The 17488-nt window shown below is 36.9% G+C and overlaps 1 protein-coding gene across 1 annotated transcript; it reads right to left on the bottom strand.

Moving 5' to 3' along the window:
- Window positions 1-2915: 2915 nt before the first annotated feature.
- On the bottom strand, window positions 2916-17206 carry LOC140166947 (uncharacterized). Its single transcript, XM_072190433.1, has 2 exons — window positions 15195-17206; window positions 2916-4156 (listed from the first exon to the last, which is right to left on the bottom strand). The coding sequence occupies exons 1-2, from the start codon at window positions 16999-17001 to the stop codon at window positions 3168-3170; spliced, it is 2796 nt and encodes a 931-aa protein (XP_072046534.1). The 5' UTR covers window positions 17002-17206; the 3' UTR covers window positions 2916-3167.
- Between the last annotated feature and the right edge of the window lie 282 nt (window positions 17207-17488).

The raw sequence follows: 17488 nt of genomic DNA, 5'->3' as shown, positions 1-17488 counted from the left end.
CCCCTAAACCCTCGGGGCCCATGGACTTCGTCCACCCTGTCCCCCCGCTTGCTACGCCCCTGTAACGTAGCCAAAGAGGGTGGGTGGTGGGTGGGGGGGTTAAGGGTGTGGGGCATCTTCCCTCCTGTGACCCCCCCCCCCCCACCGGACGGACCTACCGGTTAAAAAAGTAATAATAATCGAATTTTGACGCTTGACACATACAAAATTGTTATATTAGATGGTCCACAACTATTGGTACTTTATGGACACACTGACAATGAACTAAAGAACTCTGCATTGCAATGAACTAAATACACCAACATAATAGTATCTGTTTTCTTTTATTATACAAACTACAATGATATATATAATACAGTTTTGTAGCTTAACTTTATTTTAATATAGCTTTGTCAAGTGAAAATATATAAAGTGCGTAAATATTAAAAGTGAAATATTGGACCTACACCCACACCAACTTGATATCCCATTGATCATGTTGATGCTCTTTTTTGTATACTTTCAAATAGCGAAATAATTATAATATATAGGATTTTCTTCTCTGTGGTAACCTCATGTATGTAGGCCTTGGATTATGACTAAAAATTGACCAGAAACGATTGATAAATATTGATGTTAGGCCTATACGTATAGTCTTCGTTTAAACAGATGTATCAATTGTTTTCGATTCAGTGTGGTCTTTGCAGGTGGACATGGTGGATGGGTGGGTCGGGGTTAGGTGGTTGAACCCTCCAATGAATTGGTTTGCTAACTCAACCCCCAAGAAAATTTTAACACAGTAAAAACCATCCCACCCCTCAAAAAAATTCAATCCACCAATCCCCCACCCCAAATAGTGTAAAATATATTTGTCCCGGTATATAACACAACATTTTACATTGGGGAAAAATGGTGTAACATTGAAAACTAGCCTTGTAAACCTTGTAAATTTCACCTTCATTTTGGGCAAAGATAGTGTACAATTGAATTATGTTCGCGTTTCACGCGCAATAACAGTAACACGGGACCAAATTGGTGCCCACCGGGAACTCTGCTGTCTTCCCCCTCAGACTAATGACCATGATACGCCACTGAACTTGGACTCCCTCCCCCAAGGGATTTTTACAAAGACACACTGTTTCGATTTAATATACATTGCTTTTAGAAAACTATATGAGTAATCCCTATTTACTTCAAAACATCAAAGAGGGTACAACTTTAACTGGAAATAATAGATAAATTTCAATCTTTTAAAAGAACAATGTGATTTTGTCTCCTTTTCATGCATGCATATAGAATTCTGAGTTTCAACCCGGCTAGGTTAAATATATATACGGTAGTGCTAAGTTTGATCTGAAACGAATACCATACCCGGATGTGATACAGGCTTTTACATGTGAAGCAAAATATACATCACAAAAAAAGTAACCAACCCCCTTATGGCTATTATTAAAAAACGGGCTATGTATTACAAATCTGTAAAATGCGTTGGAAGCAGAATTTATTTCTGCGCATTTAGACACCTCATTTGATACGACAGCCCAGAAAACAATAAAACTCCGGTCAATTTAATGTAGTGAGGTCCAGATTTGAAAGTTGCACTTACAACAATTCAAAAACACTCAGATACCATTACACAGATTTCCTTCCATTATACTGAATACAAAACAATATTATTTACTGCAACTTTCAAATCTTGGGTTACGTTGATTTAAATGTACGCTGTTAATAAATAATGTTGTTTGAATAATGGCCTTTATTTAAGGGGGTTAGTTACTTTTGTGAGATGTTTAGTTGAAAAGTGTGAGTTATTATGATCAATGACTATCCGCACTACACACGATAAGTGATTTTGCTTCTTCTATACTTATACAGGCTGTATCAAAAGTAATGGTTCCGACAAATGAGTCAGTTTCATAAAATAGTAAAAATATTAAATTGAACGTACCGTTTCATATGTGAATTTTGTTGAAATAATGTCGTTGCATTTTGAAGAAACATGATAAAGGAAGGTGATAATGGTGAATTCTACCCACATCACAAAATAAATCGTCCACATCGTGCCAAGCAAAACATACATTTCTGTATTTTACAGTCATCATTTTTAAACAAAATTCATAGTAATGTGATTTGACGACAAAATGTGTACATCGGTTGCTTTCAATCAAATGGTAAAGAATAAATGTGTATTATTTTGTTTGAAACATGTTGCAATCCGAAAATGATCTTGTAGGACAGTACTCGGGCTGCAAACATGTTTCAAGCAAATACACATTGATTCTTGATTATTTGTTTAAAAACAACCGATGTGTACAAATGCAAACGTCACTAAATCAGTTTGTAAATGTAAAGACTGATGTCCTTCGTTTAAAAGTGCAACATCTCTCCACAGAATGTGCTTTGGCTATAATGATTAATCTTACATTCTTATTTTTTAAATCCTGACATTCTTAGCAACATTATAACAAAACTAACTGGCAATCACTTTCAGCATCATGATTAATGAAATTCACGAAAAAAAGAACAGGCGGCGGAAAACAAGCATTTTGATACAGCCTAAAAGGCAGAGCTAGCGCCAATCTTTTTTGAGATTTTACAGTTTGACTGCTATAATATCTAAAATGCATAACGGCTCAAAACGTTTTCAACCAACTCTGGTATAACTATGTTTTTCACGATATTTCAATCATTATTGCGTACAGTCTCTTAATGTTGACGTATTTGTCAACCCAGCAAACACAAAATGTTTTCGACATTATTCGCAAAAGGTAAGAAAATGTTATCAAAAACGTGTAAATGTTGGGTTATACATGTTATATATAGGGTATTTAAAACGTTTTCATAACATTCAAAGACATTTGTTGAAAACTTACTGTAACCTATTCTAGCATAATATTGTTTAAGTATTGACGAACTTTTCTACAATAACATTTTGACAACATTTTACAAAATGTTATTGTAGTGTGTTTTCATGCAAAACGTTTAAAAACGTTTTCGTGATCTTTATATAACCCGACAAACACCCAAAATATAACCCGTTTAAAACGTTTTAAAACGTTTTGTGTCTGCTGGGTATGTACTCGTGAAACCCCTTATTAAACGGCTACCGACACGCCGTGAAAGGTCGGGCAATTTTGGGATCATCTTATAACAAATCTATCTAAAGTTTCACTAAGTTGCAACAACTTTTAAACTGCAGATACCATGCCATCGTCGTCATCTACCAGGCCATTTATATGATTGACAAACTTGGGCAACTTTGGAGAATCTACCCTTGGACTAGGATCTGGTGTGCCTGTCTCCGTGTCCGACACTTCCGTCGTGCAATCACTTGATATCGTAGACATTGTCGACGCTGTAGACGGTGTCGAAAATGCCCCAGGTGATAAATCATCGCTGGAAACCTTAAATAGCAAGATCTTGTTGCCATCTGGGTCCATAGTCTGCCATCTTCTGTCACTTATTGGACTGCAGACATTGGGTAGAAGTGGCACCAGACCTTCAATGGTTTCCACTTTGAACTGCAAGATAGTGGAGTCAAGCAACCTTGGTTTGAACCCAACTGGGAGTTTCTTGAATGCTAATTGTACCTCAAGATTCAACTCTCGACTAGCGAACACTAGAAAGTAACAGAAATCCTCTTTCTGATACTGAAAGTTCCTTGCCAGAACGGTTGAGTAGAAATCAATCGTGTCCTGCCAATTTTCATTAGACACGAATATCTGGAATCGTAACCTGTCACGACCGAAGTGCACTTGACGGACCGCCCACAGTGGCATCTCAGAGTTATGGGCATAAAAGTCTTGATTATTGGTTGGATAAGGTACTGCGTTTGACCCAACTTTCTCACTATGATGAACTGTCCATTCTGATTTCTCCGACAGGTACTTTTGTGCCTCCATTATTCTCTCCATTCCAAATCCCTCGTTAATGAAGAGCACCACCCCTGATGCAGGTACGGTGGTGAGTTTTTCTTCTTTGGTCATTTCAGGCTTCTTGGGTATCTTTTCACTGCGCTCTACGTAGTTGAAGAGTTTCAGTTTTGGAACAATGGAGTCAATTAACGGTTTGAGAAGTTTCTTGAGTTTGCGTGATTTCTTGGGGTTTGTGATGAAGTGAATTGTGAGGAAGTAAGGATCTTGGTACTTCTTGTTGTCTGCTAGGTCATGATCGTCTCCTGCAATGAATAAAAAGGAAGGAAGATATAAGAAAAATTGCGAACAGAACAAAATAATGAAATTAGTAGATACGTTTTTCTTGTGAACATTTCAACATTGGATTGATCCCAAAACAATGTAAGGTGCAATATTATATCATATTTAATAAGCATGATCACTGATGATCAGCAATATCGATATCTGGGATCAGTGCATAATCAGAGAAGATGAGAAACATCTTCTCTGGCATAATACTACGCGTGTATTATTTTGAATGGTTGGGCACTAAAGCAGGATACATTATGAATAGGTTATGGGCAAAAAAACCAAAAAAACATAAAAAATGAAGCGAAAGAAATCGAAAGCAAAATAAATTACCAAAACGTGATAAAAACAGAAATACCGACAACAACAACAGCAACAACAACGATGACAAAACAACACCAATAACAACAACAGCAGCATATCATATCATTCAAACAACACTAAAACATTTAGAAAAGTACAAACTCCATATACGACTACAACAAACAACAACATAATGCAATTGTATTCATTCCCGAAACTAAGTAAAACAAATACTGTGAATACCCTATATTAATTTCTTCTACTTTTGTTAAATTACCGTTAATACCAAAGTATGATTTGCAAGACGGTGTTGATGAACTACGTCGTGGCGTGTCTTTGACTCGAATAAAGTCATCATTCCAAGTCTTCAATACTGCATCCCATCCCCAAGATTCAAAGTTAAACGCCAGAACCATGGTTAAATCACAAAGTGTAACCACACTACACAAAATAATGCATCCGCTATAAAGTTGTATCCGCCTTCGACTTTTCCATTGACGTCATGAACATGATGAATATATCTTGGTTAAAATGCAAAAGGTGTATATCCGGTTTTACATAAAGGCAAAATATGTTTGGAAAGTTTCTATAAATCAAAACAGAGAAGATCTTCTCTAGTCAAAAGCAATGTCGTAAGATATCCTTATACTTTGCTCGCCGCTAGGAAACTGGCAAATTCAATGTCAATTTGCGGGTAATAAAGACTGCAGTGTGATTGATCTTGATGATGTGGGACGTACATCATTTCAAGTTTATTGGAAATACGGTCTCCATAATATCAATTATCAATATATCATCGATTGATGAACCATGTGTTTTATATCCACATCTTAACCCCATATCCGCTAGTTACAGCAATCAGACTTTGAAACGAGAGCCCGCATACTTAATGGAAATTCTTAAAGCATACGAGAACATACATAGTATATTGTGAATGAATCTGCTGATGTTATTGAAATATTATGTTGCAGGCTTGTTTGGATATTATCTCTGAAGATATCGAAAACTGCATCTTACCGATCATGTATAGCAGCAAGTTTATCTTCAAATAACATGGTGAATGACATTTAATTTTGGTTAAAATGACAAGTGGAATATCTCAAAAGGGTGGCGTGGCTGGTTTATTTTAATTCATATGGTGCTGATTTAAATACGCCGGCTGGGAGTGAGTTTAAAATAATGAATGAATAAATGAAAACCACATTCATAATAAAAATTTAAAAAAAATTTAAAAAAAATAAATGTTCAGTTGAGTCTGTTGCCTATGTCCGTCATGGTGAGGGTTAACTCCGACGATAAACGATGTCCCAATAACGGCATCTTATTGGGTATATTGAATGGGCTTTATCTATCGTAAAATTAACAAAAATATCAATAAAATACAAAACCCATAAGATATATATCGTAATAAACACAGAATAAGGATCGACTCATGCATATGACATCAAATGACCCTTCAACTCGATTAACAAAAAAATCAAATTAATCTTCAAACACTTATTAAATGACTGACATTTACAAGTGGGCAAAATCGAGAGAGTGTATTTCCGTTTATAACGTCATGTGCGTTTTTACACACATGTTGAATTTTTGACGACAGAAAATCAAAGATTATGCAAAACTGCTATCGAAAAGAGTCGTTAATTATATTATGCAGTTTTACCTCCTATGACCATGATGACGCAGGTGTTTATGAGAATAGTTCTTTCTTTCTTGAGACAGACAACTCATCATGACATTTTGACAGAACTTTGAAAACTAGATCGAGTAATCATAATTTAAACACATAGGCCTACAGCTCTCATTTCTTTCCAAAGGAAATTTACTAGTAATGAGTATTTGCACAAAGTGTCCCAATAACATATCTTTCAAAACATTTGTCATCGTTTATTCTGCACACTCACTGATTGTGATTGGTATTTTATAGTAAAAAAAGTTCAGCGCCATTTACGCATTTTCCCGCAAATCTTACCAGTCAGTCGCAAACTCGAGGTTGAACGAACCCACGGTTACCAAATGAGTTGCGCAACATGATAGTGCAAATGAAAAGGTCCATCTTAAGCATGTTAAGTGAAAAAGAAAAGAAAACCCTGTTCCGGTACCAATAACCACATATCATTAATCTTTTATAATTCACTTCGCGCAAAGTCACAAAAATCAATGTGTGGCATTACATTTTGACAGAAAAGATGAGAACATGACCATTAGTTTAGTGCATCAATCATGTTCAGGGAATAACCTTGCTCGGTTGATTGTTTTTTGTTGAAATGCTTTTTCGACATGAATGCGTCCCGGGAATGCGTACGTTTGTAACATTGATTTTAACTTTTAGGTTTGAAATTGTTTGTAGCCACATTCCATTATTATCGAATTATGAAATGATTATGAATTATGAAATTATTGAAATATAAGATGTATAAATCATAAGCTTCTATTGCAGTCAAATCTCATTTCAACATCGATGACATCAAAAGCTTTATTTGATTAATTATTGCTAATAAGATTTTGGAATACATGTGTTAACATGACAATGGAAAGGAGCGACGTGCATTGTGTACGGCATGCATACATTCAACATGTACCTCCTAGTACTAGTAAACTCAATATGCGTATAGAATTATGGCACATTTTCGTCACCATCGACGACAAAATGCCGAGGTCTTGTTTTGCTAACTGGTCGAGCATATATATTTCAAAATTGCAAATTTTATCTGACTAAAATGTTTAAAATTAGTCTGTGCGACTGTTTTTGACATTCTCTTGCAGTAAAAGTCCGAAAAATGACTTCATTTGGCAAAAGGTGGTCGGAGTTAGTTCAATCTCGACACCACTCTCGTAGCTTCTCGTTTTGTGGTACGGCGGGTTACACTCCATTGTTAATACTTTAACTTTGGGTGACGTCAACAATTGTACGAATAGCGGGCGAAATGTATTTGTGAGGTTTAATTTAATATATTATAATGAGTTACAAAGTCGAGATTTCAGAATACAAGTTCCCTTCGCATACGCGAGCGTATCAGTATACACCCTAACATTGTACCCGTGCCGTGATGTGTACTAGTACTACAATAGGCATGGACTATTTGGCCTACATTTCAAGTTTCGATTAGATTTCAGTTGTCTCTTTCCTGAACAAAATCTACAAGATTTAGCCTAAAATTACTCCGAGAAATTTCTTGGGTAAACTAAATCAGACAATTTCGCTTTCTTTTGATATATTGGATACTCAGAGGGCATACCGAGCAGTAATTTGACAAAATCTATCAAATTTAAAATAAAAATAAGAGACATAATTATTGTGAGCACAGCTTATCTTCTATTGATTGTTGTGTGGGATTATTGTCTGGATGCAGACATTAATTATAAACCTACAATTTTATATGAAAGATATATATTTAATCTCAACTATTTCAGATGCTGATTAGCATACGGACAAACATTATGTACGCCAAAACTGGACTTGAGGGCGCAAATTGGAAAAGCTTTAGAACCATGCGGTATAGGACACGCGACACGTGACGTTCGAGGCTGGCGAAAATACAAGGCTGACAGCCACATTCAAAATAGACGATTAGCAGTTCAAATTGAAAAACAACATACTTATAATGGGGTACTTTGTCGTACCTCAACGGTTTTAGAGTAAGATAATTTTGCTTTGACACCACATAACAAATTTATTGTTTGTGAAGATTTCATGATTATGTGTATATCCAATGGCGACGGGCGATATCGCATCTGCCACCACCTGCTTTAGAGCCATAATGTTTTCATCTTCAGGGATCATACATGAACATACATTTTTTACATACATGTGTATTAAATGATATATGATGTTTCCATAGCAACGGTACAAGACTTAAGTTGGGCCCTTCTTCAAATAATATACTGAAAAATATCAGCCGGAGTTGAGCCCTTCTTCCAATAATATGCTGAAAAGTTTTAGAGACAGAATGTTTTCATCTTCAATGGACGGACCTTGAAAACAAGAACATACATTTACATACTAGTACATGTAAAATGATATATAATGTTTCTATGTTTCTATGGCTGGCAACGGTACAATTTTAAATATGAGCCGGAGTTGGGCCTTTCTTCCATATATACCCAATATTTGTGGAAGAAAGGCCCAGCTCCGTGGAATGGGCCTTTGTCCATGGAAACCAGGATTAAGTGTATTTTTGGAAGCCTATTTAGAGAGTGGATTTGAGCCCTTCCTTCACACACATGGAAGAACCGTCTGTTAGCAATAAAATGCTGGGTCTAACTCATTTTTGTAAATGGTGGATTTGGGCGCTTCTCCCACTTAGGTATTCAATTAGATGTGCATTTGATTTGGGAGCATTTGTGTTGCATGATCCTTTTGCCTTTTTGTGTTTTTGTGTCTGTTTTCCTTTTCAGTTGTATCGTTATCGTTTTACACTTTTCAAATGGATCGGATCCATTGATTTTGTCATAAAACGTGTATTGAATCATGGGAGATTATTGACTACAAACCTTAATTCAATTTTATGATCGGATGTTTGTCCCTTTAAATTAAAAAGTTATTGTTATAACTTTGAATAAAAATAGAATAAAAATAGAAACGAAACAGTCTCTTAAATACTTTAATCATGGAGGTATATAAATATATACGTCCATGCTTTAATGCGATAACAATAATTCGCAGCTGGAAATAGATACATGCCGTTTGTATCTTCTGGCCTTTGCAAAAGACAACGATTTGAAAAATTTGCGTGAAACACTTTGACCGTGTAATGAAAAGTAATAAAATCTGTGTTTAAATTGAATAGGTACCAATATTTAATAGTAATTATGCCATTTGTATCTAAAATTATTGTTAGAATTAGGAGTGAAAAAATTTAGGCATTTCATTTCATTTCATTTCCAACAGGCAAGTTGAACAGGCAAGTCGTTTGAGAGATGCACAGTCGGCACAGTCGAACAGGCAAGTTGTTTGAGAGATGAATACATACCAGAGAAGATGAGAATAAATTCTCATTTCTCTGCTTAATATACTGACGGCTTACCGAGGATGATGGGATATGCCACTTACATTGTAATGTTGTATCATTTTCATGCATTCACATATTTCATAGAATTATAAAGAAGGGTTGTATCGCAAATAAAAAACATTAAAAAAAAGCGAAGTGACGCCTAGACGATCCACAAGCCTCAGCACACTTTAAGCCAATCCTTTTACTACATAGCTAATTAAATTTTAAAAACCCTTATGCGTTAGTTTATACACGGTCCCTGGTTTGATAAAAAAAATCCTAATGGACTCTAATAAAGAGCTGTTCAGAACAATAAAACATTGCTATTAAAACGAACCACTTGACGTGCCAGAAATATAATTATAACAATAAAAATCCCCCTACAATCAAATTCTTTACTTCACTTTTTAAAATCCAATACCATTCGCGCTTTTGATTGAAACAATTTTCTAAAGCAAATTATTTGTATCAGACATATAATAGCTCTTTATTAGTCATTGACCACTACTTACTGTCCAAGACCACAAGACTGAATCGCTTTAGCATACATAGCGGCGCTATTTATTATTTAATAATGTAAATTATTTACTATCACAATCGCCCAAGATCTTGGTAATCAAACTAAGCTCTAAATCATGAGTTCCCGCGAAATCACAGACTAAACTAATGAATTAGATGGAGAATTTTGTTCTGCGTATTTTGATACCTCATTTGGTACTATGTAACTTTATTTCCCAAAGTTATACCTATTTGAATGACAAAAGGTAGAGTTTCTAAAGAGACAAATTTGGATACTTATTCCTAATGGGGGAATCCCGCTGCCATTTGTATCGGGATCATTACAGCATGACAGATCAACGACTACTGCGCTGTGGTCATAATCTGCATGTGGCGAGGTTAAAGTCTATGTAAATTTTATCATGATTGAAATGTTCTCATTTTTCATTCAAACTGGCAGAAGTTGGGGAGGGGGGAATAAAGTCACATCATGCTATAAGGTATCAACATACGCAGAACAAAATTGCCCATCTATCAACTACTTTAATTTAGTTTTATTGTCTTTAGGAAATTAGTGTTTTTTTAATTAAGTGTAAGGATACTTTTGTGCGCAGTATAATTATGAAAGGATGAGCATCTGGTGACTCGGATTGCGTGATGTGGTCAGGGGCGTAGCCAGCTTTCTTGGTCGGGGGGGTGTAACATTTCTGGGGGTGGGGACACAGACGAAAAAATTGCAGTTGCATTACGTATTCGCTACTTGCACGGTTCCGCCATTATGCACTATGTGCGGGAGAGCCTCGAACTGGCAGCATACATGAAAGGAAGAATTATGTAACCTTACACAGAACGTTATGACTAGTTCAATTCCCATTCATGTATGCTGCCAGTTCGAGGCTCTCCCGCACATAGTGCATAATGGCGGAACCGTGCAAGTAGCGAATACCGGTTTCGTTTTTAGAAATGCTGTACATGTCTTTGGGCTTCCAAGAAAGGCTTTATTGGGACGACAAAAAGTTTGATTTTACACTATTTTCGCCCATGATCTGGATGAAAAGGGCTTCATTGTATCAACGTGCGCGCGTATTTTGGCCCATGATCGGGGTGAATTTTGGTGAAAAAGGGGGGCACTTTTTCTTTCATTTTTTGTCAGGGGGGACTCTGCCCCTGGCTACGCTACTGGATGTAGTGGTATAGGATTGTCTTGGTCTTAAAGGCACTGTGTTTCCAAACACAGTGTGCAACTCCATCTGAAATTTCCTTCATCCTAGTCTGACAGATTGTACCATTTATCACCGTGAATCGCTGGTTCAAGTCTCGATAGAATTTTCCGAATTTTATTCTTGGTCAGAGATTATTAATATTAATATAATATTTCTATTATGGATAGCTGCTATGTGAAGTATCATGTCGTCGAGCCAGACGCAGCGCGGGTCCAGGACAATAAGTTGTAGCCAAGAACAGAAAAGCGACATGTAGCGGAACCTTAATTATTGAACACAAAGTTATTAATTTGAATGTTGTAAAGAGAAGGGGTATTAGTGGATTATGTCACGCCTTTCATCAAAATACACAATATGCTATTTATATTTACTGAAAGTCAAAAGTCAATTGCTGTATTGACACATTTTGATGGAAGTATTTTGGTTTGATCCATTCTTCTATTCACAGTTTGCGATTCATATTGACCAATATCTGATATCGATAAAAAAAAAGTTTCTTTTGCTCTATGACTATGAGTACACTTAAAAAGTTACGCTTGCTGGTAGACGAGCATCATCATCACCATCAGGGTGGTTCAAGCGTACAATATGTACCTGAAATATTTTGACATGGAAGTGATGAACGTATTTCAACGTTAACATGGGGGAAATTTATATCCTTATTACTGAACAAAGTAGAACATTTTTATTTTAACTTGTGCATTTTGGTAAAAACCAGTAGGCCTTTAGCATCTGCATAGTAGTACTCTTCAATTGGTTATAAATTCCTTTCTTGCGAGGTCACCAGTTTACAACAGCATATCTCCCTTCATATTCATTCAGCGGTTTTGTTTCAGTTTTGATAACGAGAAGCAAAAACTGAGACCATAATACCTAGTCTCTGAGCAAAAACGTGTGTCCAAGCCGATTTGTGCTTTAGTTACGGATGAGCACAAATCGGCTGTGACCGAGACTAATAACAATGCCCCATAGGTAAGTACATTACAATGTATTTTCTGTTGTGGTTACCACAATTCACCACATTCTGGTTCACACCATAGAAACTCACCATCTAAACAAATAGTTTTGGGCGTTAAATTTTACGCGGGTAATGAGAAAAATATGAACTTTCTTCTGATACCAAAATCTTACTTTTCATGAAGCAAAATGGGGAACGAGGCTGAATATCGATTGATCTGTTTAAAAATGTTCTTATCTAAGTTTCACATAATCAAAATAAGACAGACTTTTAAGAAGAGACAACGAACAAAGTCTGGTCAAAGTAGATGATTTTTCTTTCCTTTACAAAAATTTGCATTCACACCATTAACTAAACTGGCCTCAAAAAGAAACTTTTTCACAAGGTCATATCTTTTAGGATTTAAAAAAATCCTGTCCATAAAAATGAACAAAAATTACACACTGGATTACTTCAATACTCTACTCAAAACACATGTCAGTAACCAAGCAGCTGTCCAACTGACACAACATCAAAATGCACTGACACGGAACAGCTTCCTGGACCACATTCACAGGCGAATAATTGGCACACAGCAAAAGAAATCTGTGAGAATGTGTACAAGATCTTTACACAGGTGATTATTTCCAAAGAGTAAGTGGAATAGTGTGGAACGGGGCTGCTTCTGCTTTTCACACACTTCCTTCAAGAAACAGGTCTTGTTTCACACTATTTCACTTACTCACAGATTTCTTGTGTTGGGTGCCAATTATTTGGCTGTGAACGTGGTCCAGGAAGCGGGTCCATGTTAGTGCATTTTGCTGTTGTAGTTTGTAGTTTTGTTTCATATAATCTTCTTGTTTTCGTTTTAAGCTTTTTTGTTTAGCGCCATTATAAATGCTCTAAATGTCCACCCTGTATCGAATACAAAAGAACTGCAGGAAGTTACTTTATATGGAGCATTATCAGACTGTGGTTTACCACAAATCAATTGTTACAATGCAATAGAAGAAATGCAAAGGAGATGTATCTGATATAACATAACGGTTAACCGTTATATGCAAAACTAAAATTGATTGAAGTCAAGTTTATTGTTCAAACATTCTTTCATGATTGAACGAATGCATTTTGTTAAGACATTTAATTGTGCGTGAATGATATTCGTGTTCCATTGCTTGATGCCATTTGAATGGTTTATTATTATATAACTATGACGGCAATTCTCCCTATTCTTTTTGATTGAATCAACCTGTTGACAGTCATTTATATTGACAATTATATCTAAAGATTTACTTTACTTGTTATGACGAAACGTATTCCGTATACGTTAATTCCGTACTGTGATGTGTATGAACGTTTATAAAAGTATCGTAATAAAGTATGACTGAGACCTTCTGCAATAATACTGCGCTTTTAAACAAAGGTTCACAAACAATGACAAAGAGAAGAAAGCACTGAGACAAAGAAGTAAGTCAGTAACGTATAATAGTAACGTACTATAGTGCGTTGCTGACCAGTTGAATAACTCACTGGGGAAGTTACTTCTTTGTCTCAGTGCTTTCTTCTCTTTGTCATTGTTTGTGATCCTTTGTTTAAAAGTGCAGTATTATTGCAGAAGGTCTCAGTCATACTTTATTACGATACTTTTATAAACGTTGATAAAATGAAACCAAGAACAACCAGAATGGTAGTTTTGAGAGAATACATCACGTGCAATAAATCATCTATAGAGATAGTGTTTTAGACAATGTTTCTTATTTGTTTCGATTAATTCACGTCAGATATGACGGCGGTCTCAAGCCACAATATAATTCAATGTTACTCTTGTCTATCAGCTTACTCGCGCAATTATCTAACGTATTCAAAGATAATTGGAATATGGAAAAACAAAAACAAAAATATTTTGAAACGCACGTCGAAAAGAAAACAATTTAACAAATGAGCTAAGCATCTTACCCAGGACATTGCAATAAGTGTCAAATTATTTTTTGAAGAGAGGGCTATCACCTTGGTGCGTAATAAATACAATGCTAGATACAATAGTCAGTTATTATGAGATAGCAGCTGTTAATGCCTTGCATATATAGATAGTTCAGACATTACAAAAAGTCCCAGAACAATGCCATTGGAAAGTAAGACCTATGAACTTGGCTGTACGTTTCTGTCAAAAAGGCACCGGCTAATATAATTTTGAAGCCATACAGTTGGTATTCTTCTTAGATTGGATACAGCTTTGGTAGTTGCTTTTGAAATTAAAGAAACCAGAAATATATCTGCCCTAGTAAAGGATATGCATCTATGGCGCATGTACTGGGTACATGTGCATACCTTGGCTGATCTTATGAATTTCCTGGTCCAACAACCACATGGGCAGATAATGACATTAAAGCATTGTAGCCCTGGTCTTCAATGTATTACTCGTGTTCCATATATTTGGCACACCCCTGGACTGATCCCATGATACGGACAAAAAACAAACAAACAAACAATAGACAAACAAAAAACCCAAGTGTGGGTCTCTGGTATAATATACTAAGCAAAAGACAAATTCAGAACCAACGGGAATATTATTATTTCAAACACATTACATAAGATCTCAATCAAAATAAAATGCAGACATGAATGTGATGAATGTCCAAGAGTAAGGCATATTTTGTCAAAAACGAGCATCTTTGCTTCCATCACGAGGCGAGGTCTTTATTGGAAACAAAATTCACATGAGAAGAGCTGACCTTAGTTAAATATATGAAAACACTGGTTGTGTCTGAAATTTGATAAAGCATCGTGAAACACAGGCTGTATCCAAAGGATTGGTACCCATCAATGTTGATGTTTATTAAAAAGTCTGCGTCTTCCAAATGCCATATTGGATCTCTTGAAATGTCCAGAATGTATACCTTATGACTTGGTATGCACTTAAAATACAAATTATGCTAAAATCTCATCTTGAATTTTGACGTGTCAGACTCGTCCATTTAGTAATAAAAACTGATGGGTACCAAAAACACGATTCATGCCTTACTCTCACTCAAACACTCTTCACAAATTATCAACTTACCGTAATAATTGCTTTCGCGAAGCAGAGTCATAGGTGATGTAGCTCGTAGTTGCTGTACAATGAATGGCGAAGGAGTCGCTAATGACATTGCCATTGACCCAGCCCATGATGACCTTCGTCTGCCTCCCATTGTTGCACGACGCCTGATCTCTTCCTCTTCTTCCAAAGATGAAGGTGGATTAGCGGCTGGATGATTAGCTACCAAAGGCACACACATGGAAGATCTTCTCCCTCGTCGTCCTGATGGTACACCCACGGAGTCCTGAGGTGCGGTATCTTCTGCTGGACTTTGAAGAAATGAGTTTTCAAGTTTTTGACGCAAATCATCTGGTAATACAGATCCTGAATCTCCAGATGCAGGTGTTTGTAATAGATGTAGTGACGATCTTCTCGATTGGGTATTTGATGACGGTGGAGTCGTGAGGGTGGAGCTTGAGGATCGTCTGGATTCACTTTTTGAAAACGAAGATCTTCTTGACTGAGATCTGGAAGACGGCGGTGCTATTAAAGATGAGGAGTTTGATTTACTCGTTCTGAGCATCGATGGTATAGAACCCATAGATGACCTTCGTGTTTGTGATGGTTGTTGTGGCACATGAAGACTGAAAGAAGATTTACGGTGACTTTTGCTTTTACGTCTCTGTGGTGGCTTGTCTTGATCGTCCGAGTCGCTGTCGTCGTCTTCAGACACACAAGGAGATCTTGTCGTCAAGATGCGTAGGATATCTAAGTCAGAACTCAGACCTGTCGTGTCGTGGTCCGAATGTCCATCATCTGAACTACCATGCGAATTTGGTGAATGTGGTCTTTTCAGAAGATCTATTGGGGACGTTGGCCGGTCCGTGGGCTGGATAGACTTATAACTGTTGCATGTGTATCCACCATCTTCACTTACTGTTATAACAGGGGCATCTGGGGGTGCGCTATGACGCTGGTGTTTCTGACGGTCTTCAGTATCATTAGGATCCAATCTACCACCGTTGCCACTCGAATTTGCCAATTTGGTGAGGACATTTGCCAACAATGGTAGTAAATTGTTACCTTTAGCGGAACCTCGTCTGCCCATGAGTACTGCCATAGCTTGCACTAGTTCACCAGACGTTGTTGTCATTGAATGGCGTCGTCGTTGTCGCGATTGCATGTATTGTTCAATCTTGATCTGTTCTTCCGAAACAGAATCTGAAGATGTCGAATCGTCATCACTAGAACTGACACTTATACTAAACCGTCTACGTGGACGATGTTTTTGATCTTTGATTGCACCTGTTAGAGAGGATCGTCTTTCTCCTGTATACCCTCCGAAAGATGATCTCCTTTCACTAGATGACATGTTTTTGACTTGAAGATGGTTTTTGGCGTGTAGGTTTTTGGGATATGTTTTTGATCTGAATGAGAGTGATGAGGACGATGACTCATTATCTCCACAGTCTGAGCCAGACTCCTTGGCTTCTTCTATAGACGGTATTGTCAGTTTAAAACCAGATGTCCCATTACACGGGACCGAATATCTTGGTGTCGAAATATGTCCATTGGATTCGCGGCAAATTTCAGTTTTTATAGTCACACCATTAGTTCTATTATTATTAGTTCGTTGAAAAAATTCTGATTCAGACTCCGATTGCTGAGATGTACTGAAGTCCAAGTCCGAATTTGCTGATTTGACGAGATAATTGCTATTCTCGTCGTCCGAAGAGTATATATCGTGGAGCTGGTACTCTGTGGTATCTTCGACTGTGTATCGCACTGGCAGTGTGGTGATAGTGGTTAAGCCGCTGGGATTAATCCTGTCACTTTCCAACACATCCATGACTTCATTTATGTCAAGGTGATTATCTCGTCAATAATACATTGATCTTGAGGGTCCTAATGGCGAATGCGAGGACGCATTGTTTTAATAATGTATCATCTTTACCATTACCAGAGACCCCTACCTAGCAAAATCATTAGCGTGCACCTGAAACCCAAACTTTGTTGTTTGTGATAGATCGTGGTACGACCAGTTCAGATTGATCAATAGCTTACTGTCACACATAAGTAAAACGTAGACAATTTTAACACGATGCTCCAACCAAAAATTATCATATTTTTTTTTATTAAGGTGATGACATTTTCATGGTTGCCAGTTCTAAAAACATTTAGCTACCCGAAAAAGAAAACTTATATTATATTCTTTTATTTGATGCAGTATGAAATGAGCTATGTACAAAAATCCAGCATGTACTTATGCCTTTGTAAGTCGAGGGGGTGGGGTGGGTGCGTGTGTGTGGGGTGAGGGGTGGGAGGAGGGATATGTA

Source organism: Amphiura filiformis, chromosome 1 (assembly GCF_039555335.1).
Source record: "Amphiura filiformis chromosome 1, Afil_fr2py, whole genome shotgun sequence".
NCBI lineage: Eukaryota > Metazoa > Echinodermata > Ophiuroidea > Amphilepidida > Amphiuridae > Amphiura > Amphiura filiformis.
This window is presented reverse-complemented; position numbering and strand designations above follow the sequence as displayed.